Source organism: Salvelinus namaycush, chromosome 12, assembly GCF_016432855.1.
Source record: "Salvelinus namaycush isolate Seneca chromosome 12, SaNama_1.0, whole genome shotgun sequence".
NCBI classification, from domain to species: Eukaryota; Metazoa; Chordata; class Actinopteri; order Salmoniformes; family Salmonidae; genus Salvelinus; species Salvelinus namaycush.
In genome coordinates, this window is record NC_052318.1 from 12099238 (window position 1) to 12124324 (window position 25087).

Here is a 25087-nt window from a genome sequence, read left to right on the forward strand (position 1 = left end):
ATAATACGCAAGTATAAACACCATGGGACCCCACAGCCGTCACACCGCTCAGGAAGGAGACGCGTTCTGTCTCCTAGAGATGAACGTACTTTGGTGCGAAAAGTGCAAATCAATCCCAGAACAACAGCAAAGGACCTTGTGAAGATGCTGGAAGAAACGGGTACAAAAAATGAGTCCTATATCGACATAACCTGAAAGGCCGCTCAGCAAGGAAGAAGCCACTGCTCCTAAACCGCCATAAAAATGCCAGACTACGGTTTGCAACTGCACACGGGGACAAAGATTGTACTTTTTGGAGAAATGTCCTCTGGTCTGATGGAACAAAAATAGAACTGTTTGGTCATAATGACCATCGTTATGTTTGGAGGAAAAAGGGGGCGGCTTGCAAGCCGAAGAACACCATCCCAACCGTGAAGCACGGGGGTGGCAGCATCATGTTGTGGGGGTGCTTTGCTGCAGGAGGGACTGGTGCACTTCACATAATAGATGGCATCATGAGGCGGGAAAACTATGTGGATATATTGAAGCAACATCTCAAGACATCAGTCAGGAAGTTAAAGCTTGGTCGCAAATGGGTTTTCCAAATGGACAATGACCCCAAACATACTTCCAAAGTTGTGGCAAAATGGCTTAAGGATAACAAAGTCAAGGTATTGGAGTGGCCATAACAAAAGCGTGTGCGAGCAAGGAGGTCTGCAAACCGGACTCAGTTACACCAGGTCTGTCAGGAGGAATAGGTCAAAATTCTTGAAACTCTCGACCCGCTCCACTACAGCCCTTATTGTGGGAAGCTTGTAGAAGGCTACCCAAAACGTTAGACCGAAGTTAAACAATTTAAAGGCAATGCTACCAAATACTTATTGAGTGTAAGTAAACTTCTGACCCACTAGGAATGTGATGAAAGAAATAAAAGCTGAAATCATTCTCTCTACTATTATTCTGACATTTCACATTCTTAAAATAAAGTGGTTATCCTAACTGACCTAAGACAGGGCATTTTTACTAGGATTAAATGTCAGTAATTCTGAAAAACGGAGTTTAAATGTATTTGGCTAAGGTGTATGTAAACTTCCGACTTCAACTGTCAATTCTAGGCGGTGTCAGATGAAAGCCCCAAAAATTGTCAAAAGACTCCAGTCACTCACGTCATAGACTGTTCTCTCTCTCTACCGCACGGCAAGCGGTACCAGAGCGCCAAGTCTAGGACCAAAAGGCTCTTTAACAGCTTCTACCCCAAGCCATAAGACTGCTGAACAATTATTCAAATGCAAACCGAACTATTGACATTGACACCCCCCCATTAGTTTTTTTTACACTGCTGCTACTCGCTGTTTATTATCTATGCAGTCACTTCACCCCTACCCACATGTAGAAATTACCTCGACTAACCTGTACTTCCACACATTGACTCGGTACCTCTCTCTTCTCTCTCTGCAGCAGACGTGGTGAGCAATATATTTGGAACATTGAATCGCAGCTTGAGAATAACAATAAATATCGTGTCGGGCACCTAAGTATCATGATAATATCATATTGGTAGGTCCCTGGCAATTCCCAGACCTAACAGGTGTGTTTACATATTAGATAGAAAATGACACAATTGTGAGCCCTAGTTTTGAACAGACCACGATCGTATTCACTAGACACCAAACGGACGAATACGCACCAAAACAGTTTAGGGACTAACTGAACATGTCCAATAACAAACTCTAGTTTTCATTGTAAACATGTTTACATTTTACTACGTTTAACACTAAATAAGACCCTGTGTTCAAAAACTATTTTAAATCATTACAAATACTTCAGCTGTGCTTGATTGATTGAGCTTGCCCCAAACGTGCACTGCACACCCTGCCAACACCTGACACAGGCTTCAAATATTATTTGAACGCAGGTTAGACTATTTTAATGAATTATTCTTGTCGTTTTTAAGCCTTTTACAAACAAATATTGAAAAACACTGAGCACTTTTTTTGTTTTAATATTTAATTCATTTACAGACATTTAACAAAAATCTATGTGATTCAATCTGCATTTTGTTACTTCAAAAAGTAATTGTTTCAAATTAGTGAATGTGTTGAAATACAATTTTCGATTACACTGAGTGCACTAAACATGAAGAACTCCTGATCCTTCCATGGCAGACTGACCAGGTGAAAGCCATGATCCCTTATTGATGCCACTTGTTAAATCCACTTCAATCAGTGTAGATGAAGGGGAGGTGACAGGTTAAAGTATTTTTAAGCCTTGAGAAAATTGAGACATGGATTGTGTATGTGTGCCATTCAGAGTGAATGAGCAAGACAGTACATTTAAGTGCCTTTGAACAGGGTATGGTAGTAGGTGCCAGATGCAAAGGTTTGTGTCAAGAACTGCAACGCTGCTGGGTTTTCCATGGTCAACAGTTTCCTGTGTGTATCAAGAATGGTCAACCACCCAAAGGACATCCAGCCAACTTGACACAACTGTTGAGTCAACATGGGCCAGAATCCCTGTGGAACGCTTTCAACACCTTGAAGAGTCCATGCCCTGATGAATTGAGGCTGTTCTGAATGCAAATATAATATTAGGAAGGTGTTCTTAATTTTTTAACTATCAGACTATCTGCATTGACCCTTTTATTTTTTCACTGACTCAATGCACACTCACAGGATTCTACACACACACACACACAATTTACTCATACATACATAACATACATGCACATGCAATCATAATTTACACTGCTGCCACTGTTTATCATATATCCTGATTCCTAGTTACATTACTCTTATGCATGTCTACCCCTATTAGTCCATTATCCCTGCACATCCCTGCACATTGTAAAAATGTCAATGACCCTAGAACTGACCCTGTATGTAACTTACTTACTTTCTGGTGTTCTTCTTGTTTCTATTTCTCATGTCTTTTTGTTCTACTTTATTTTATAATACTATTGTGGGGAAAGAGCTTGCAAGAAAGGCCTTTCACAATATTTGTGCACATGACAATAATACTTGAAACTTGAAAAATAGTGATATTTTAATAATTAGAACAACAGTAGTTACATTCACCTTGTTTTATAAATACAAAAGTACGCATTTAGTCATAAAAAACATAGCTAGAGATGTAGTTTCTCTCAATCTCGTTTTTCAATGGCATGATATCTCCACCACTAGTTTGAAGTTGGAGAGGGACCGCTCTCTCTGTCTCTCTCTTTCACACATGCACACACAGCACGCACACACACACAGTCCTATTGAAACGGGAGGAAGATGAGGTTGTGCAAAACCTACAACCACAGCACACCAACAGATGGTGGTAGAGAGTCATCCCATCTCTAAAGTCACAGATATGATGACATCTAATTTAAATAGAATCATTTACAGAACGGAAGGTCAGAGTGATAAAGTCTTTCATGTCTCAGTGGTGACCTTGAAACGAATGACAACTCCGGCGTGGGGTCATACAGTCCTCGTTGTAGTGCACAGAGAGGCATCTTCGCCGTCTGCATGGTGACCGCACACACACACACGAACACGCACACGCACACACACACACACACACGTCCCCGGGACTTTCAATGATATTTAGAGGACATGTTTTTAGCTGGGAAGGGCCTTCCCATTGTCCCAATGCTCTTCCCAATGTCCCCGGAAGATGGTTGAACCACAACTCAATCTCTGTATCCTGGCAGTACAGTGCAGCCTATGTGCTGAAGATAAATCCATAGTGCCAAGGGCTCCTGTATAAACATAGAGTATACTGTATGCAGTCCACAGAGCAAGGCTCAAACATCAACCATCAGACCCATACACAGGCCTAATAGGCTCATTGCATATGTCATCCATATGACCAGGCTGCCAGGCTTTATGTAGCCCATATGTCCATGACATGTCCATGACATGTTCACAGGCGTGAATGAGAGGAGGAGGCCAGCTCATAGAAGAGCACGTAGGCATCACTGCTGCGGACCTGGCTGGATGACATGGGGCTCACCCTGTAAGGACACAGAGAAGAAGTGTGTGTTAATCAGAGCATTGTTATAGACATACAGACAAACCCACATATATAGAAATAATCACTGAGTGTACAAAACATTAGGAACACCTGCTCTTTCCATGACCAGGTGAATCCAGGTGAAAGCTATGATCCCTTATTGATGTCACCTGTTAAATCCACTTCAAATCAGTGTAGATAAAGGGGAGGAGACAAGTTAAAGAAGGATTTTTAAGCCTTGAGACAATTGAGACATGGATTGTGTATTTGTGCTATTCAGAGGGTGAATGGGCAAGACAAAAGATTTAAGTGCCTTTGAATGGTGTATGGTAGTAGGGGCCAGGCACACTGGTTTGTGTGTCAAGAACTGCAATACTGCTGGGTATTTCATGCTCAACAGTTTCCCCTTGTGTATCAAGAATGGTCCATCACCCAAAGGACATCCAGCCAACTTGACACAACTGTGGGAAGCAGTGGAGTCAACATGGGCAAGCATCCCTGTGAAACGCTTTTGACACCTTGCGTATTGAGGCTGTTCTGAGGGCAAAAGGGGGTCCAACTCAATATCAGGAAAGTGTTCGTAATGTTTTGTATACTCAGTGTAGTGATATACACACATAGAGACAAGCAAACAGAAAACAAACCGAAAACAGAGCCATTAACTCTGATAAAGTAGCAAACTACTCCTAGTGGTTTTGTGAGGATGTATATGACATCATGGTATCATTACATACCTGGAGTCATTGTAGCTGTACCACTCCCCAAGGGCTGGGTTCCTGCAGTAGGCTGTGTAGTGGCCACCCAGCGTGTTCCCAGAGTGGTTGGACACGGCATAGAGATTATACACTGTATTCACTACACACAGAGAGAGAGATAGAGAGACAAAGATGAGTGTTATGTCATTGACATCACTAATGCATTCAGTTTCAACAGTCCCCTAACATCATTGAAAAACAATGTCTGTTTTAAGCCTGATTTATAAAGAGGATGGGTTATCTTGACTGTACACAAAGCAAGTCTGGCATCAGACCCAGACACAGGCCTAATAGGCTCATTGCATATGTCATCCATATTTATGTAGCCCATATGTCCATGACATGTAGCAGGAGCCCACAAAGCAAGTCAGTTCAACTGGGCGGTAGTGTGTGTGTGTGTTCTGAGTTCAATGAAGCCAGATGATCCAGTCAGTACTTATATCAGGCCAGTCAATAAACGTCTTATCTGTACAAGACTCTTTAGAAATGGCCCTGAAAGCATTTCTAAAAAGAAAACCAATACAATATCAAAGTAGCAGGAGACAGAGTGCTTGTTTGTTGAGTGTGTGAGTGTACTACTTACTGCTGTTCTCAGAGCAAAATTCTCTCATGTCCAGCTCTTTGAGGGGGAAGTTGACGTAGGTGGAGAGCTTACTAGTTCGAACACGGTTCTCTGAGAAGCGCTTGAGGTCTGGGACAGGGGCTCGGTCAAGGACAAGCACATGGACAGCTGAAGCATAGAGCTATTGAAAGCATAATGGCATAAATGGCTATTGATAGCATAGTAGTATAGCTATTGATAGCATAGATATTGGTAGCATAGTAGCATAGCTATTGATAGCATAGTACCATATCTAGATATTGATATATATTGATAGCGTTGTAGCATTGCTATAATGCAATTCTCTACCTGGCTTTCATAGGGCAGCTGGCTACATAGGTTAACCCCAGAAGCCAGAACCATAAACTTTTAATACACTTTTTGAAATATATAACATTTCAACAACTTTGGCTCCAAAGTTCCTTGAAAATCACAATTCATTCTAGCTATGTATCTGGTTATAGTGTTATTGCTACTCTTCTACTACTATAAAGTTATACTACAACAACTATTACTAAAACTATTACTACAACAACTATTACTATTACTAAAACTATTACTACTACTAAAACTATTACTACTACACTTATTACTACTAGATTGGAAGTAACTTAATTGTTGGGGGAACCAATGATGGGGACACTAATATGAAGTAATGGAAAGGATACGAAGCACAAGGATTTGAGGGAACTTCTGAATGGTGAACTTCTTAGTGCATTTCCGCCTGGTTTTACACCTGTAGCATGTCTGGAGGAGGAGAGAGAGAGGGTTTGGTCATTACATCTGGAAACACACACTGACACACACACAAACACACATAACATACCTGGGTTCAAATACTATTTCCAATATCTCAATTACTTTCAAATACATTCAAAGTAAGTATTCAGAAAGTAGTTGAAAATGTTAATGTATTTGGAAATTTGAATTTGAAGAATTTGAAACATTAAAATACACAGACTCAAATACACTCCCATGAGTTTAAACCAGTTATTTGAAAATAGTAATTGAAAATTCTCTTAAATACAATTTGGTCGACTATTTGTTTAAAAAAATAACCATTAAAATACTCAAATAAAATTACTTGTTGGGCTGTGCATTTGAAAATACTCAAATACACAGGAAAAGTATTTTTAATACCAAATACTCAAATAACAGACAGACACACACCAATAGCAATAGTCCCTTACCGGTTTCTCATCTCCATCCAGTACGTCTTCTTTAGTGAAGAGTCGCATGCAGTCTGTCAGACTCACCTCCCCTGAACCTTTCTGTGGACACAAACACCCTCAGTTAGACACAGCTTTTTCACTGTGTGTGTGTGCCTGCATGTGAGTGTGAGTGCGTACACTGACCTTAGCGATGGGTAGTGACAAGTCCCAGAATGGATCGAACACAGTGGAGCAGTAACCACACTCACTGCAGGTCAGAGAGCTCTTCAGCTGGCCCACAAACAGATCTATACAGAGAAACAGATACACTATTACACACAATGAAAATCACACTTGTAATATACACACTTGTTCTCAGTCACTCAGACACTTACCAACCACTTTGCTGTCCTCTCTCTCTAGGTATTTGTTCCACATTCTCTTCCCTTTCTCATTGTCACTGTGGAGGAGACAAACACAGATCCCACATCAGTTTACATTCAAACAAGCTCCTCTAGAACAGACAGACTCCTCTCTAATACAGATCCCAGAGGACTGTAATCTGAGGTACCCAGTTTTGGTTAAAAAACAACAACTATAAAACATGACTCATTACAAAGGCAGTTAACAGCCTGAATATCATGAGGCATGTCTAGGCATGTCTAATCCTAGGAGAACATGTCAAGGTCATGGGCCTGCTCCTACCTATCTTTCCGATTTGGTCCTGCCGTACATACCTACACGTACACTACGGTCACAAGACGCAGGCCTCCTAATTGTCCCTAGAATTTCTAAGCAAATAGCTGGAGGCAGGGCTTTCTCCTATAGAGCTCCATTTTTATGGAATGGTCTGCCTACCCATGTGAGAGACGCAGACTCGGTCTCAACCTTTAAGTCTTTACTGAAGACTCGTCTCTTCAGTAGGTCCTATGATTGAGTGTAGTCTGGCCCAGGAGTGTGAAGGTGAACGGAAAGGCTCTGGAGCAACGAACCGCCCTTGCTGTCTCTGCCTGGCCGGTTCCCCTCTCTCCACTGGGATTCTCTGCCTCTAACCCTATTACAGGGGCTGAGTCACTGGCTTACTGGTGCTCTTTCATGCCGTCACTAGGAGGGGAGCGTCACTTGAGTGGGTTGAGTCACTGACGTGATCTTCCTGTCTGGGTTGGCGCCCCCCCTTGGGTTGTGCCGTGGCGGAGATCTTTGTGGGCTATACTCGGCCTTGTCTCAGGATGGTAAGTTGGTGGTTTAAGATATCCCTCTAGTGGTGTGGGGGCTGTGCTTTGGCAAAGTGGGTGGGGTTATATCCTTCCTGTTTGGCCCTGTCTGGGGGTATCATCGGATGGGGCCACAGTGTCTCCTGACCCCTCCTGTCTCAGCCTCCAGTATTTATGCTGCAGTAGTTTGTGTCGGGGGGCTAGGGTCAGTTTGTTATATCTGGAGTACTTCTCCTGTCTTATCCGGTGTCCTGTGTGAATTTAAGTATGCTCTCTCTAATTCTCTCTTTCTCTCTTTCTTTCTCTCTCTCGGAGGACCTGAGCCCTAGGACCATGCCTCAGGACTACCTGGTATGATGACTCCTTGCTGTCCCCAGTCCACCTGGCCGTTCTGCTGCTCCAGTTTCAACTGTTCTGCCTGCGGCTATGGAACCCTGACCTGTTCACCGGACGTGCTACCTGTCCCAAACCTGCTGTTTTCAACTCTCTAGAGACTGCAGGAGCGGTAGAGATACTCTTAATGATCGGCTATGAAAAGCCAACTGACATTTACTCCTGAGGTGCTGACTTGCTGCACCCTCGACAACTACTGTGATTATTATTATTTGACCATGCTGGTGATTTATGAACATTTGAACATCTTGGCCAGGTTCTGTTATAATCTCCACCCGGCACCGCTTCTACACCTGCATTGCTTGCTGCTTGGGGTTTTAGGCTGGGTTTCTGTACAGCACTTTGAGATATCAGCTGATGTAAGAAGGGCTATATAAATACATTTGATTTGATTTGATGTTCATGAGGCACCAAGCAGAAGAAAACAGACTAAGAAATGCTAATTGTCGTTTTCTGTTTCAAAACGATTCAAACTAATTAACATGCTCCTGGGTTGGTGCTACGGGAGGTGAGACTTACGGCAAGTGGTCAATGTCCTCGGACGGGAGCCTGGGCCGCACTGTGACCCTGTTGACCTCGTTGTGGAGGCCGTCCAATAGGAAATGCAGGAACTCCTGAGCATCCTGCTGACTGGAGGAGAGAGAGAGAGAGAGAGAGAGAGAGAGAGAGAGAGAGAGAGAGAGAGAGAGAGAGAGAGAGAGAGAGAGAGAGAGAGAGAGAGAGAGAGAGAGAGAGAGAGAGAGAGAGAGAGAGAGAGAGAGAGAGAGAGAGAGAGAGAGAGAGAGAGAGAGAGAGAGAGAGAGAGAGATGGGGGAGAGAGAGAGAGATGGGGGAGAGAGAGCGAGAGAGAGCTGTTTACTTTCAAAAGCTCATTATTTCAACCACAGCCACAAAATGAGAAATTAATATAAAAGATGTGTCTACATTAATGCCTTATGGAGAGAGAGAGCGAGAGAGAGGGGTGGGAAAGTACGATGACATTTTTAATTGTTAAGAAAGTTCACATTAAATGAACTCGCGTTCTCCCAGCACACTTATGACCATAGAAATAGAATTACTAGATCAGACCACAGCCCTTTTCTGAATAGACTTACTTGTATCCCACAAATTTGGGCGCGTATCTCTGGATCTGGGTCTTGAAGTCTGAGGGACTGATGGCCTCGCTGCTGACTGACGTCCATAGGGTCTGAGTGAGTTTGGCAAACTCTGTTAGAGAAAGACAGAGGGATAGAGAGAGAGCGAGAGGGAGAGAGAGAGAGAGAGAGAGAGACAGATCGAGACAGAGCGTGGCAGAGACAGAGAGAGAGAGAGAGAGAGAGAGAGAGAGAGGAAAGAAAATGAGACCACTTTTAGTCATTGTACTGTTAAGCAGAGGTCACATTGCAGGGGAGAGGAGCCATGTGAAGAATATCAATCAGGTAGTAGACAGAACTACTGTTACTGTTCACCATATATGTTACTGTTCACCTATATGTTTCAAATCAACTTAAGACACAATTTGTGTACGTTTTAAGCATACAGGTTGTTACAAATTAGAGGTCAGTATTATAGTGACCCGTAGGTGGTTCTGTAAATATTCTTAGGTGATTATTATGTTGCATAAACATGATTAGTGCTTTTTTTACACCATTTTGTCCTTTTCTTTTTTTCAGCACTGGTCCACTGTCAAATTTTCCAGAATTGGTCAGCTGGTAACATCCTTCTAATGTCATTCTAATAATGCATTATACCTGCAGGCTTAAGTAAAGTGCAACCAGTTGGAGCAGTAGTGTTTCTTACCCTCCATGAGAGCAGCCTTGGCTCTGCAGTTGTTGTTGAGTTCGGTGCGGTGTGTGTTCCTCAGACAGTAGTCCCTCAGGTCAGGAGTGTTGCTCAGACACTGCAGGATCGAGTTCATGAAACACTACACCAGAAAATAGTGGGTGCGAGAAGGGGGAGACAGAGAGAGAAAAAGGAGGGAATATTTATTAGACTAGAAGTGCACACTTTTCAGTGACAGGGATAGATATTCCAAAGAGTGGACATCAGATCTGCTACAAACCAGACATAAGCACAGTGTAAAAACAGACTTGTGTTAGTGGCGGATGTAATGGTTTACTCACTGTGTTGCCGAGGTTTCTCAGTCCCACTAGGCCTTGAGGACTCTTGGAGTTCTGTTGAGACAAAGACAGGGAGACACAGGTTAGAGCAAGGCAGAAATCCCTCTTCACTCAGTCCCTGATACATGGCAACTTAAAGGGACACAGGACCAAACACATACCATTGTATTGCCTGTGCTACAGATGGCTATATCGGTCCGCTAATACAGGACTGGTAAATGTTCAACAACAAACAAAAAAATTGCCGTGCTACAGACTGCATTTTTTTTCAAATACATTTTTTAATTTTATCCCAAATTTTTCAGGGGGTGCTGCAGCACCCTCAGCACCCCTACTTCCCGTGGCTATGGTTGGATGTTCACTGGAGTGGTGTGACCTTGTCTGAAGGGTTTTTGATGGTCAGAGTGTATCGTTGCCTTGAGGTCAGAGTACGCCACACGTGGTAGCTACGTCATGAGTGGTGTGCTTTGTGACGTTGTGAGACATTGGGTGAGGGAGGCTGCTTGTCATGACCAAAACACAAATAACCACCATCTGTGGCTCAAGAACTGAAAGAACAAAACCTGACTTATCAGGCCTGCATTAGCACCAGGGCAAAGATCAATTATATCCTGATCTCTTCCATATTGCTATTGTTGTTCAGGACAGATACTAATAGCAATACTATGGTAATACCATGGTATTGTTTGTCATATTTTATCATCTCAACAAATGCCATTTAGTAAAATCATATGGTTTTCATTATCGGACTCCCATATTTTTTCCAACACACATTCAAGGAAGTGAATGTGAGCAAAACCGAACCTCATTTACCACAATTTGTTGGTGACCTCTAAAACATAATTTTGACACACAAATGTATCATATTTTCTTAATATTTTATATCAGTCCTCATTTAACTAAGCCTATCTTCCATTATAAGTAAATTAAGCAGTCATAACATAAATTCATGTATCATTTTTTTTTTTTTTTTTTTAAGTCTATGCAAATTCCAATACAAAATTAGTTTACTCTAATTAGGCAACTAAACAGGCTGGTTAAGATGTGTCGGATGCATTATATATCAAAGTTTAAGTCACGCGAACATACATTTTTCATTTATGGCCTATACTGAGGCCAAATACATATATTTTGCAAACTTAAAGGGATAATGTGTTAATTTAGTATTCTCTGAATACTGGTTTAAACCAGTGCAGGGTTAAGCAGGTTTAATGGATAATACTGCTTTTCCAAGCTTACTGCTACATGTAACCTACTCTATACAGTGTCCCTGTAATACACGTTGCTGTACAGGGACATTTCTGGGGAACAGAAAGTCTTGGAAGTTACATATTAATATTACACATTCATCTAGTGTTCTATGTAGGCTAGTCCAGGTTAGGGTGGGGGGTTTGGTGAAAGTGTAACATGTGGGGAGGGAAGCCACGCATCGGTACTGTACATCTGCTGATGAATGAAACACCTAAACTGGTATACGGCAGCACCCACCTGACGCCACAGCTGACGGGACTGGGGTGGTATCACATGTACATGCAGGTACAAACACACACACAATAGTCAAGCACACACAGGCCTAAAAGCAGGTACACACACACACACACACACACACACACACACACACACACACACACACACACACACACACACACACACACACACACACACACACACACACACATACACATACACAGATAGTCAAGCAAGCACAAAAAAATTGTCAGGCACATACAGGCCTAAAACAAACGTCCACACATGCCATAGACATGCACACTGTGAATGCAGTCTGAAACATGAGTCAGTGACTATTCCGTCCCAGACCAAACCTCTCCACATACTGTACAGTACATAGCACCACAATGCCACTTCTCACAACCAGACAGGTACCAAATGCCTCTTAATTCTCATAGTTCACTTTCCATTGTCAGCACAGTGTAGGCCTTGTCTCTAGAGGTCAAGCTCTCATTGAGCTGGAGTGTGAGTACTGAGTAGAGACTGCGCTGCTGCACATGGCCAATCAGAGGGTGTGTCTGGGTCCACACTGCATTGTTAGCGCTGAAACAGAGCATATGGCTTGAGCAGCATGCACAGGCCAGTTCCTCACAACCTGGGTACAAATAGCACCGGAGCCAGGACACTGGGACACTAGTACAGTGATTACTGAGGAGAGGCCTGTGGAGAATGGGCTCTGTCGGCATGTGGCTCACTCGGGACATGGAGGTGGGTCCAACAATAAGGGCCCTGATTGGCTGACGGCCAATGGAGGAAGTCATTACATTGGGGAGGAAGTCATTCCATTGGTTGGCACAGATTGAAAGTATGAGAGTAGGGAGAACATTGTGTTCCAGCCTTACTGTGCAGGACTGGTCACAGCCAAACAACTTGTGACTGGGACACACATGCAAACACACCTCGCTTCATACTGTAGCACCACCCAGCAGACACACTGTAGGCTGACTGTACAGCTCATACCAATAAGACCAAAACTGTGGTGGATAAAGCAGTGATAATGTATTACAACCATTGATGTTGTTGAAGCGGTGATAATGTTGTGTTACCGTTATTCAATGGTTATCGGTAACAGTCCTGACTGAGGAACATTCTGCTCTCCCCGTAAAGGACATCCATATATTTAGGCCCTCAGCCCATTCTGAGAATCCATGTGCCCTATCACCCACAGCGTACTGTACATCAGATAAGGTGAGACTTTCCTGGAGATAAAGGCTGATATTCCTTATCTTGGTGTTCGCTCAAACGTCATTACACAATGTCACGCCCTAATTGTTAGTGCTAACAGTGTTCTTAATGTGTGTTGCGGTTATGCAACAATCGACAAATCAGGCTATCTTCGCCCACAAGTGCTGACAGGGCTTTCCTCTATCAACCAGGGAACACTGTGATGTAAAACACTGCTCTTTATCAAGTGTATACTTTCAAGGACAAGCCGTCACTGAGGGCAATGATTATGAATGGTGGTTTGTTTGGTGTTTCATTGTGAGGTTTTGTGTTGAGAACTTGCCTGATAGAAGGAATGCTAGACAGGCAGCTATAAAGCACCATGAGCCTTTGGTTTGTCCACTAGAGGTCATCCTGTCATTTACTCAGGGTTCATGTAAGGATTCCTGGGCCCATATTCTTAAAACGTCTCACAGTATATCTAGGATCAGGCCCATGTAATCTTATTCATTATGATCTTAAAGTCAAAACTGATCCTAAATCAGCAATTTTACTCTCAGACGCTTGATAAATGCGGCCGCTGATGTTGCTCTCCTGCCTGTTTATGTTGTGGCATATTATACAGGCCATTACATTTATAATACATTTACATTTAGGCCTAGATATATTTAAAAATATATATTTTTTCAAGAAGGATTTCAGTGTTGTTTAAATAGGCAGCGCTACATCAGATGATGTTTTTTTCTTTAGGCCTAATTATTCTCTCTACAGTAGACGATAGTCTGCATGTCACATTGGAGGTAAAGGCACATATGAATCAGTATCCTCACAAATGTCCTGTACTGTAAAGCGTAGCCTACATTCAGGGCCAGAAAAGAACAGCTGGAACGGAAGGAGGTATGCCTAAATGATATGCATTATGGCCAGCAGTGCACACACTCCTCAGGGTAGAGAACGCTCATAGCAAAACTGTTGAAAGCCGGATTACGTAACCAAATCAACTGCGCGAGGTTACAGTACGAGTACGGTGACAAGCAGGCAGCTGGTTTGAGCGCTCCGCGGTTTTCAATGCTGGATGCCTTGAACACAATGTGAAAACTTTTCCTATTGGATTGAAACGATTCCTATACCGTCATACCCTATTTACATCCACCTTTGTAAACAAAGCAACAACATAAATTACCTGAGCCTAAATTGGCCTGAGTATGGTTACATCATTCCACCACACATATTGTAATTATATTCTGCCTATTCAACCTAGAGGTGCATCACTTAAAATTACTTTACTTTAGCTTTGGAAAATCAATAACTATTAAAGCCACGGAGCCGAAAAGATTCCAAGTTCCAACATGGAATGAACAGTTTAAAAATCCTCAATCTCTAAAAGCAATTTCATAACACATTTAATCTGTTGCTCACAGATTATAAGTGGCATTATTATGTAAGTACGTTTAGCTGCCAACATTATCCTTTACTGTGCTTATTTTTGGGATGGGAATGTCTCCTGTAACTAAAACAAATCTATCCATGTTATTGTCAATATCAAATCGGCCCATAATTGACAAAATCGACTGACAGTGTGATCGATGTGGCGTGCCCATACATTACGGTACGGGCACTCCACATATGTAGTGCATAGACTACCTGAATATCCCTTTGCTTGCAGACCGAATAGGCGCACTCACCTTGGCTTGATTGATAAGCAGACCCACAAATGTGGACATCAACATTGACCGCGACATTGGAGGACTCTTCCTGCGCAGGTCCGTTTTTAGGAACGGGAAAGCGGTTGCCGGCGACTCCTCCGGCACCGTCACGGTGTAAGACTGTCGCAGACTAGGCATGATGGCGGTGTAGCGTCGGTGTAATAGCAGACTACAGGCCTACAATCAATTTGCGGTGGCGATGGTTAAAAGTTGTTTACTGCGACTGAAACAGTAGTCCTGCGTGACGTTGTTGATCTCCCCCCTAATTAAAAACAAATTCTGATTGAGATGACAAAGTGTTCAATTCGAATCCCTTGAAACACATAATTAGACATAAAACAGGCTCTGGTGATAAATAGTTGCGATTTGCAGTAAAAACAACAACAATATAGCAGACACCTTGTTTACGAGAATAACAGACCCGCAACTCAATCTGGAATATCACTCACTGCCTGCTGACTGAGACCGATTCGGTTTTATGTGATTCCACCTCTCTAAGTGTGGGTTGAAGAATAATCGAGTCGGTGTGCACTTTCGTTTTACTACAATGTGCACACGCCCCCTCAGACTCTGTAGACGTCACGAAGTGTCTCATGCTTGTTGAGAGCAGTGGTTGAGAGAGACGTCAAACAGCAGAGGACAAGACCTTCTCAACATTCACAGAGGACGATGATGAAATGGGAGAGGGGGTGGGGGGAAGAAGGATGAGGACTGAGAGGAGGATAGGGGACAGGGTGGTGGAAAATAACGTCCATATATGGAAAAGCACGATCTGTCTGTTTCTGTAGGCTATAGAACAATCTACCCATCCATCCATTTTAATACTTTGCCATACAGCATTGGCTTCTTCCATCTTGACAGGTGAATTTAGCTTGACCTAATAACAGTGTAATGACCGTATAAGTAAAACCGATATTACATGGTATGACAACATTATGTCATGCTTATGTCATTAATAAATCAAAAGTCAATAACATCCAACGTGTTGTTGCTTGCAAATGTAACAAGCTAGAGCAACAATTGGTCTAGCCTCAAGCATTGCCATGTGATTCTCTAGAATATTGTGAATGAATGACAAAACTGGGTCACATCCAATAGGAAGCAAATAGCCCGAAACAGGGAGGGACTTACCTAAATCCGACCAATAAGAAAGCTTGTTTTCATTTTTCGTTGCCAAAAGGTTTTGGTGAGGCACTATTAAACACTATCCTGGCGTACAGTAAGAGCAATGCAACACATTACCCAATCTAACCCTTTCCCTGGATTCATCTTCCTTCAAGTGACAGACAATTTTATTATGCCAGCAAATTTTAGGCATAAAGATGTAGGATCTTAATTTGAGCCAGTTTGCTACAGCAGGAAAATAATCCTGCAGGAACAGGAAATATGAATTATTAAATTGACATTTTTGTAGGGGTTGATACATTTTTCAGAAGGGAAAGTCAAGTCTGACATTTCTAAGTGGAAATTACAAACTTCAGAAGCCTTTAAAAAAAATCAAGTCTGACATTTCTAAGTGGAAATTACAAACTTCAGAAGCCTTTTTAAACAACAAACACATTACAAGTTTAACATTTCCTGGAAAGTTCTCCAGCAACAGGGTTATTAAATTAAGATCCTAAATTTGTACCAGAGTTGTGCTCATTGGGGCACAGCGTAGCAAAAAGTCTTCTTTCGTTTGGTACCCAATGAACATGACCCTGCTCCTTGCTGGCCCTGCACACATAGGCTAGTGAACCCATCATCACTCTGAGTTCCCATTCAATATGTACACAGAATCCGACCAGCTAGAGGGGGTGTAAGAAAAAGTAATACATCCACTCTCAAAACACAACAGCCAAAAAACAGAGCACTCTGACCACCAATCTTAAGCAAAGTTTCTCTTTTCTGCATGTCATTACGTAAGCAGCATGGAACTGGCCAGTTCATTCCTCTTGTGAAATGTTATTATATAAGAACTAGGAGAAACTGTGTTTACTAGCAGGCAAGAGGGCAGACGATTACCTATATACACAGTGTTCCAAAAGGGTTCTGCGGCTGACCCCATAGGAGAACCCTCTGTGGAAAGGGTTCTACATGGAACCAAAAACAGTTCTACCTGGAACCAAAAGGGGTTCTTCAAAGGGTTCTCCTATGGGGACAGCCAAAGAATCCTTTTTGGTTTTAGATGGCACCTTTTTTTCTAAATGTGTATCAAGTGATCTTAGCACCTCTACATAGTACAGGCCTATGCCATAAACTCCCTCCCTATTAGTGAGGTCTCTGTGTACATCAGAGATGTGTAACACAGAACTGCCTATTTACTGCCTGTGAGTCATTGTCTGAGTTCCAAATGGCATCATATTCCATATATAATGCACTACTTTTGACCAGGTCCCATAGGGATAAGGGTGCCATTTGGGACGCAACGACGCAGTCATGCATGCCTAATATTCCCTCACTGCCGCGACTGTTCAACCTGTTTGAAGCTTCAAGAAGCTTCAAGAAAGGGAAACATTCAACAAGGATGGGCTAGATAGGGGGAAGGGGAGGGATGGCAGAGCTATTACCAGCAACATTCCTGGCCCCCTGCCAGAGGTGGAAGATCACGACTTTACCAACCAGCTGAGGAAAACATATAGTATGCGACCGAAATGGTACCTAATTCCCTATAAAGGCCTAGTGCACTACTTTTGACCAGAGTCTATGCAGCTAGCTAGGGGTACCTATCGAGCCGCAAGATTTCAACATTTGTCTGGACCTCTGCAGGGGTGATCAGTCCTAGGAATGTAAAACTGCTATTGAGAAAGAAGGTTCAGAACGGCGGCTAAATTCCCTTCACTGATATTTATTGCTGATGCGTTTCGGAGCAAGCTCTTTCTTCAAAGCACGATCAATGATCAATGATCACGAAAACAGAGAAACATTCTACAAGCTATAGCAAATTACTCATACCCTACATTGAGAGCAGATACGTTTTGTTTAGAGTGCTGACAGTCTCCCTTGACACATCTCCAGAAAATATGCTGCATATTAGCTCAGAGAGAAAGAGAGAGAGAAAGATAGAAAGAGAGAGAGAGAAAGAGAGCGCAAGAGAGAGAGAGAGAGAGAAAGGGAGGGAAGGAAACAGAGAGATAGCATGGCTTCAACTCTCTGTGTCCAGTGTAATGTCTCCATACTAACAGAATCAGGATGATAAGCCCTAGACAGTAGACAGACAATGACGTCACCGGGACCACTGCAGTGACTCAGACTGCTCTGGGGGACCCTAAAATAGCTCCCAATACACACACACACACACACACGGCTGGCATTTAGTGAACACAGCACATATGTGCACACGGATAGTCGGACACGCATACACAGCTGGTGATTATTGAAGAACACACAGGTGTCTGTAATCATGGCTGGCTGTGGCTTGATTTAATTGTTTGATTTACAGATATAAATAGAACACATAAAAAATCATGAACGGATAACATATGATCATAAATTCAATTTGGCTACATAGGCCTACAAACATTATTTACAATGGATAGCAAAAACACAATAATCACAAGATTGGCTTCAGATCAAACTCCACGTTGAGACCGAAGGGAGCTAGGGTCTTTAAATGAAAGATCCAGGCAATGCCGATATAGTGTTCGATGCCGGACATAAGACTATAAAAAGAAAACCAGGAAATCAGCTCCAAGTGATTTTAATATTGGAAATCTGTTTCCAAATATTCCCACACATAATAGTGAGACACTTGATTGTATACAAATGTAAGCAAGGTTTGAAATTATTATTTTAGTCAAATATTATGTCTGTTTGGGCTTCAGCACGGTTAATTTGCAGTCTACAAATTCTTTGTAATTATGTTCCTGCCTCCCAACCATCCGCTCAAGAAAGAAAATTGGCCCACGGCTGAATCTAGTTGATGATCCCTGATATAGAGGGTCTCTGACAGCTACTTTGTTTTCAGGACAGAAATATAGACAGAGCTAACTCATTGAGTCTATGCAAACGCCACAGCCAGAATAGACATAGTTAACCTTGGAATGAGCCTGAAAGTACAGTATGAAAGCGAAACTCTGTCCCTCCTTGCTCTCAGGCTGCAACATTACCTCGGCGCCATCCACTTCATCATTTATGAACCTGACTCCGGTAAAGTACATCTCAAGTCAAACCAATAGGAACGTAAAATAGACCATTGAACTCTGTGTACACCAGCCATATCTGCAGGCTAATTCCTCTACCGACAGACAGGGAGGTCAACTCTGTAAAAAAAAATATATAAAAAAATAAAAACACTAAATGGCCAGCCTCACCACTTGGTTTGCTATAAAGCTGAGTGCTGGAGAAATGTAGTTCATGAGGCATTTCTAAGATATATTCTTCAAGAATCAATGGATCCAGTACGTCATTATACTGTTTAATACATTTCTGTACATTATTTATGTACATACTGTAAGTACATTTCTAAGTCACTGGGTGATCTGAAAAGTCATATTTAGTCAATCAATAAAATAATAATACTTTTAGCTAAAAGGTTTACTTTTAATTTACAATCTGTAGAAACAATGAGAATAGAAAGGTTCAGAACTTTTGTGAAGCATCACAGCACAGTTGAAAAATATATGGCAAATAGAAATCCAATATGGATGGTGTTAAGAGATAGATGGGAGGGGTTGAATGGAGCTGAAGGTTGGGACTAATAACTAATAACAACAATATAACCAATGTAAAACATATTGTGTCTAAAAAACGTATATAGGTTCAGAACTTTGGTGAAAGAGCACAGTGTGAAAGATATGGCAAATACAACCGGATGGACATCAAAAATAGATGGAAGAGGTTGAGGGTAGAGGAAGGACAGGAGTAAAAACAAACAAAATAGAACTGTTGTAAAATAGACTGTATCCATAAAATGTATATACTACAGTTGAAGTCAGAAGTTTACATACAGTTAGGTTGGAGTCATTAAAACTCGTTTTTCAACAACTCCACAAATTTCTTGTTAACAAACTATAGTTTTGGAAAGTCAGTTAGGACATCTACTTTGAGCATGACACAAGTAATTTTTCCAACAATTGTTTACAGACAGATTATTTCACTTATAATTCACCGTATCATAATTCCAGTGGGTCAGAAGTTTACATACACTAAATTGACTGTGCCTTTAAACAGCTTGGAAAATTCCAGAAAATTATGTCATGGCTTTAGAAGATTCTGATAAGCTAATTGACATAATTTGAGTCAATTGGACATGTACCTGTGGATGTATTTCAAGACCTACCTTCAAACTCAGTGCCTCTTTGCTTGACATCATGGGAAAATCAAAAGAAATCAGCCAAGATCTCAGAAAAAAAATTGTAGACCTCCACAAGTCTGGTTCATCGTTGGGAGCAATTTCCAAATGCCTAAAAGTACCACGTTCATCTGTACAAACAATAGTACGCAAGTATAAACATCCCGCTCAGGAAGGAGACGCATTCTGTCTCCTAGAGATGAACGTACTTTGGTGCAAAAAGTACAAATCAATCCCAGAACAACAGCAAAGGACCTTGTGAAGATGCTGGAGGAAACGGGTACAAAAGTATCTATATCCACAGTAAAACGAGTCCTATATCGACATAACCTGAAAGGCCGCTCAGCAAGGAAGAAGCCACTGCTCCAAAACCCCCATAAAAAATCCAGACTACGGTTTGCAACTGCACATGGGGACAAAGATCATACTTTTTGGAGAAATGTCCTCTGGTCTGATGAAACAGAAATAGAGCTGTTTGGCCATAATGACCATTGTTATGTTTGGAGGAAAAAGGGGGATGCTTGCAAGCTGAAGAACACCATCCCAACCGTGAAGCACGGGGGTGACAGCATCATGTTGTGGGGGTGCTTTGCTGCAGGAGAGACAGGTGCACTTCACAAAATAGCTGGCATCTATTATGTGGATATATTGAAGCAACATCTCAAGACATCAGTCAGGAAGTTAAAGCTTGGTCGCAAATGGGTCTTCCAAATGGACAATGACCCCAAGCATACTTCCAAAGTTGTGGCAAAATGGCATAAGGACAACAAAGTCAAGATATTGGAGTGGCCATCACAAAGCCCTGACCTCAATCCTATAGAAAATTTGTGGGCAGAACTGAAAAAGTGTGTGCGAGCAAGGAGGCCTACAAACCTAATTCAGTTACACCAGCTCTGTCAGGAGGAATGGGACAAAATTCCCCAAACTTATTGTGGGAAGCTTGTGGAAGGCTACCCAAAAAGTTTGACCCAAGTTCAACAATTTAAAGGCAATGCTACCAAATACTAATTGCGTGTGTGTAAACTTCTGACCCACTGGGAATGTGATGAAAGAAATAAAAGCTGAAATAAATCATTCTCTCTACTAATATTCTGACATTTCACATTCTTAAAATAAAGTTGTGATCCTAACTGACCTAAGACAGGACATTTTTACTAGGATTAAATGTCAGGAATTGTGAAAAACTGAGTTTAAATGTATTTGGCTAAGGTGTATATAAACTTCCGACTTCAACTGTATGTATAAGCTGGAAGTAGAAGCCTAAGCGTTGTTGTTCACTAGTTTTCTCCAATTAGGGGAGGGGTGGTAGGGTTAGAAAGTAATAAAGGAAAATATATTTTTAAAAAGACATGTATATTTATATATATATGTATTTATATGTATGTATTTATATGTATATGTAACCGATGTGAAATGGCTAGCTAGTTAGGGGGGGGGGCGCTAATAACGTTTCAATCGGTGACGTCACTCGCTCTGAGACCTTGAAGTAGTTGTTCCCCTTGCTCTGCAGGGCTTTTGTGGAGCGGTGGGTAATGATGCTTTGAGGGTGGCTGTTGTCGATGTGTGCAGAGGGTCCCTGGTTCGAGCCCAGGTAGGGGCGAGGAGAGGGACGGAAGCTATACTGTTTCATATATGTACAGTACCAGTCAAAAGATTGGACACCTACTCATTCCAGGGTTTTTCTTTATTTTTACAATTTTCTACATTGTAGAATAATAGTGAAGACATCAAAACTATGAAATAACACATATGGAATCATGTAGTAACTCCAAAAAGTTTTAAACAAATCAAAATATATCCAAAAGTTCTTCCCAACTGTATGTAATAACACAAAAACAATTCTGGGCTAATAATGTAAGAAATAACACACCAAAAAAAAATACTGCAAAGTCTCCTAAGAGATAGAAGCACGGCAGCCCTATCTGTCGGCGCCATTTATTTTTTTCTTCTTCTTATTGGTGTCCTTTAGTAGTGGTTTCTTTGCAGCAATTCGACCATGAAGGCCTGATTCACGCAGTCTCATCTGAACAGTTGATGTTGAGATGTGTCTGTTACTTGAACTCTGTGAAGAATTTATTTGGGGTGCAATTTCTGCAGCAGAGGTAACTCTGGGTCTTCCTTTCCTGTGGTGGTCCTCATGAGAGCCAGTTTCACCATAGCGCTTGATGGTTTTTGCGACTGCACTTCAAGAAAGTTCTTGAAATTTTCTGCATTGACTGACCTTCATGTCTTAAAGTAATGATGGACTGTTGTTTCTCTTTGCTTATATGAGCTGTTTTTGCCATAATATAGACTCTGTCTTTTACCAAATAGGGCTATCTTCTGTATACCACAACTACATTGTCACAACACAACTGATTGGTTCAAACGCATTAAGGAAAGAAATTCCACGAATTCACTTTCAACAAGGCACATCTGTTAATTGAAATGCATTCCAGATGACTACCTCATGAAGCTGGTTGAGAGAATGCCAAGTGTCACACCCTGACCATAGTTTGCTTTGTATGTTTCTATGTTTTGTTTGGTCAGGGTGTGATCTGAGTGGGCATTCTATGTTGTATGTCTAGTTTGTCTGTTTCTGTGTTTGGCCTAAAATTGGTTCTCAATCAGAGGCAGGTGTTAGTCGTTGTCTCTGATTGGGAACCATATTTAGGTAGCCTGTTTTGTCATTGTGGGTTGTGGGTGATTGTCTATGTTAGTTGCTTGTGTCAGCACATTTCTTATATAGCTTCACGTTCGTTGTTCGTTTATTGTTTTGTATAGTTTGTTCAGTGTTCTCTGTTTATTAAATTCATGATGAAAACATACCACGCTGCGTTTTGGTCCTCCGATCCTTCCAACTACTCCTCCTCAGACGAGGAGGACGACGAGCGTGACACCAAGAGTGTGCAAAGCTGTCATCAAGGCAAAGGGTGGCTACTTTGAAGAATCTCAAATATAAAATATATTTTGATTTGTTTAACACTTTTTTGTTTACTACATGATCCATATGTGTTATTTAATATTTTTGATGTCTTCAATATAATTCGACAATGTAAAAATAAAGAAAAACCCTGGATTGAGTCGGTGTGTCCAAACTTTTGACTGGTACTGTACATTATCATGCATTTCACACGTTATCCAGATACTGACTGTTAGCACTTGGTGGTCTATAGCAGCTTCCCACAAGATTGGGCTTTAGGTGAGGCAGATGAACCTGTAGCCATATTACTTCAACAGTATTTAACATCAAACCCCCTTCCCCTAGCCATCCTCAAGTACTTTGTGCCCCCTCCGATTTTTGGGGTGCCTGAAGCCCTTGTTAAACTGCATAATATAGGTGCATGTTTATAAACGGTTGTAAAGATCCCAGAGTGGGCCTTTAACAGGTAGCTGTTCTGGTGGCACTGGTGTATATGCTACTAAATATGGTAGGGGGCCGAAGTATATCTTTGACTCAGAGAGGAAATCCGAAGGGATTCAGGCCTCAATTACGCCGGTAAAAGTCTAGTCAGCTGCTGCCGGCCGGCTATTAATAGTTACATAACATGAATGGGGTTTAAAGTGCTGCGCACACGCACACGCACACGCACACGCACACACACACACACACACACGCACACACACACACACACACACACACACAGGTGGTGTTAGAGCATTAAGCTCTTAACAAATGCTAATAGGGGGGGCACAATCATGGGGGCATGTGACCCATTGTGCTGGATGAACTCCACCTCTGGACTGTTGCCGAGAGAGGTGGATGGACAGAGAGGGAGAGAGAGCGAGAGAAAAAGAGCTAGAGGGGGCGAATGAAGTAGGGAGGAAATGAATGAAAGGGAAAAGAGATGAATGAGAGAGTGGAGTGGGTGGAGAGCGACAGAGAGAGAGCAAGAGAGCGAGAGAGAGATTTAAGAGCAGTGTTTCTCAGACTGCCATGGAATAGACCCGTGTGTCCACAACAAACTCTAGGAACAAACTCGATGTCACTGGTTGCGTGCCTGCATCACTGTGTGTGTGTGTGTGTGTGTGTCTTTGTCCTCATAGTGCTTGTTCACCTACTAACAAGAAATGTGTGTGTGTGTGTGTATATACACACCCAAGTGTGTTTTCGTCTCAACAATTCCATAAAAAAAGTAACTGTCCAGTGTTTCCTGATTTCTATGAAATATGACTTTTAACTACAATATGATCGAAATAGCCAAGCAAGCACATAACGTTCTAAGAACCATATTTTTATTAGAGCATGGTGTGAGGGTGGTTGTCCTATGGTTATTTTGCATACAACCTTCCCACAATTTCTGGGAATGGTGCAGGACAGTTGCTTGGCTTTGGAACATTTTTAGCACATTTAAGGAACTTCACAAAAAAAACTTTAACAGAACGTTTCCTAAAAGTAAAAACATGTTTACATTTACATTCTCCAACTGCTTTCACATTGGAAATGTTCTCAAATAGTTCAGAGAACGTTAAGAAACAAATCAAATCAAATTGTATAGGTCACATGCGCCGAATACAACAGGTGTAGATCTTACCGTGAAATGCTTAATTACAAGCCCTTAACCAAAAATGCAGTTTTAAGAAAAATAAGAGTTAAGGAAATATTTACTAAATGAACAAAAGTAAAAAAGAAATGAGCAAAAATAAAATAACGAGGCTATATACAAGGGGTACCGGTACCGAGTCAAACAATGTTCTTCTGTGGGAATTTCAGTAATTCAGCATGTTTCATCGTGGTTCTATTTAAAGTCATTCTGAAATTGTTCCGAGAACGTTAAGAAACAGCCTTCTTCTGTGTGAATTTCAGTACTTCCACAGAACATTCCACACAAGTTCCCATGTAGTTATATTTAATGTCATATCTTTACTACATTCTGGAAACCTTCTCAAAAATGGTGTGACTGAAGCAATGTTCTCAAAACGTTCAGAGAATGTAAGGTTCTCTTATGTCAGTTCTTGGCAATATTCTGGGAATGTAGAAAAACATGTAATTGTACGCATTAACATCAATAAGCTCTAAAATCCATTCTCCGAACAAGCAGAGAACTTTCCATAAAAACACAAGAAAACTTTAGTAACGTTCAGAAAACTCTCTATCCTCTATCTTGTAAAGTGTGTTGAGGTGTGTTGGCCACACCCACTAATTGGCCACAGCTGATCTTAATGAGCACTTGTTTCCTTTGAAATGGGGCCTGTTTGAATTAGGGGGGAACGACTGCCCCCTCTCATTGAAACCACGGAAGTTCAAGGCTGACCTTGGTAATGC

At 41.7% G+C, this 25087-nt stretch overlaps 1 protein-coding gene across 2 annotated transcripts; it reads right to left on the reverse strand.

Annotated features, from left to right (window-relative positions):
* Nucleotides 1-2995: 2995 nt before the first annotated feature.
* Nucleotides 2996-15079, reverse strand: LOC120056900 (ubiquitin carboxyl-terminal hydrolase 2-like). Of its 2 annotated transcripts, none has more exons than XM_039005167.1 (13): nt 14970-15079; nt 14550-14832; nt 10195-10245; nt 9872-9995; nt 9187-9298; nt 8612-8722; nt 6881-6945; nt 6690-6793; nt 6525-6605; nt 6003-6081; nt 5317-5424; nt 4713-4833; nt 2996-3979 (listed from the first exon to the last, which is right to left on the reverse strand). In XM_039005167.1, the coding sequence occupies exons 2-13, from the start codon at nt 14706-14708 to the stop codon at nt 3889-3891; spliced, it is 1206 nt and encodes a 401-aa protein (XP_038861095.1). In that variant the 5' UTR covers nt 14709-14832; nt 14970-15079; the 3' UTR covers nt 2996-3888. The 2 variants fall into 2 exon arrangements, with proteins under 2 accessions (XP_038861095.1, XP_038861096.1); XM_039005168.1 differs by having other exon boundaries at nt 15020-15037.
* Nucleotides 15080-25087: the final 10008 nt, after the last annotated feature.

What these genes read in the sequence shown, in the direction of transcription:
- LOC120056900 (XM_039005167.1), bottom strand. Translation starts at nt 14,708, where the DNA reads ATGCCTAGTCTGCGACAGTCTTACACCGTGACGGTGCCGGAGGAGTCG. An exon ending in GAGGACATTGACCACTTGCC is followed by an intron (nt 6,946 to 8,611) that starts GTAAGTCTCACC and finishes TCTCCTCCACAG; the next exon opens with TGACAATGAGAAAGGGAAGA. An exon ending in ATTTTGCTCTGAGAACAGCA is followed by an intron (nt 4,834 to 5,316) that starts GTAAGTAGTACA and finishes CTCTGTGTGTAG; the next exon opens with TGAATACAGTGTATAATCTC.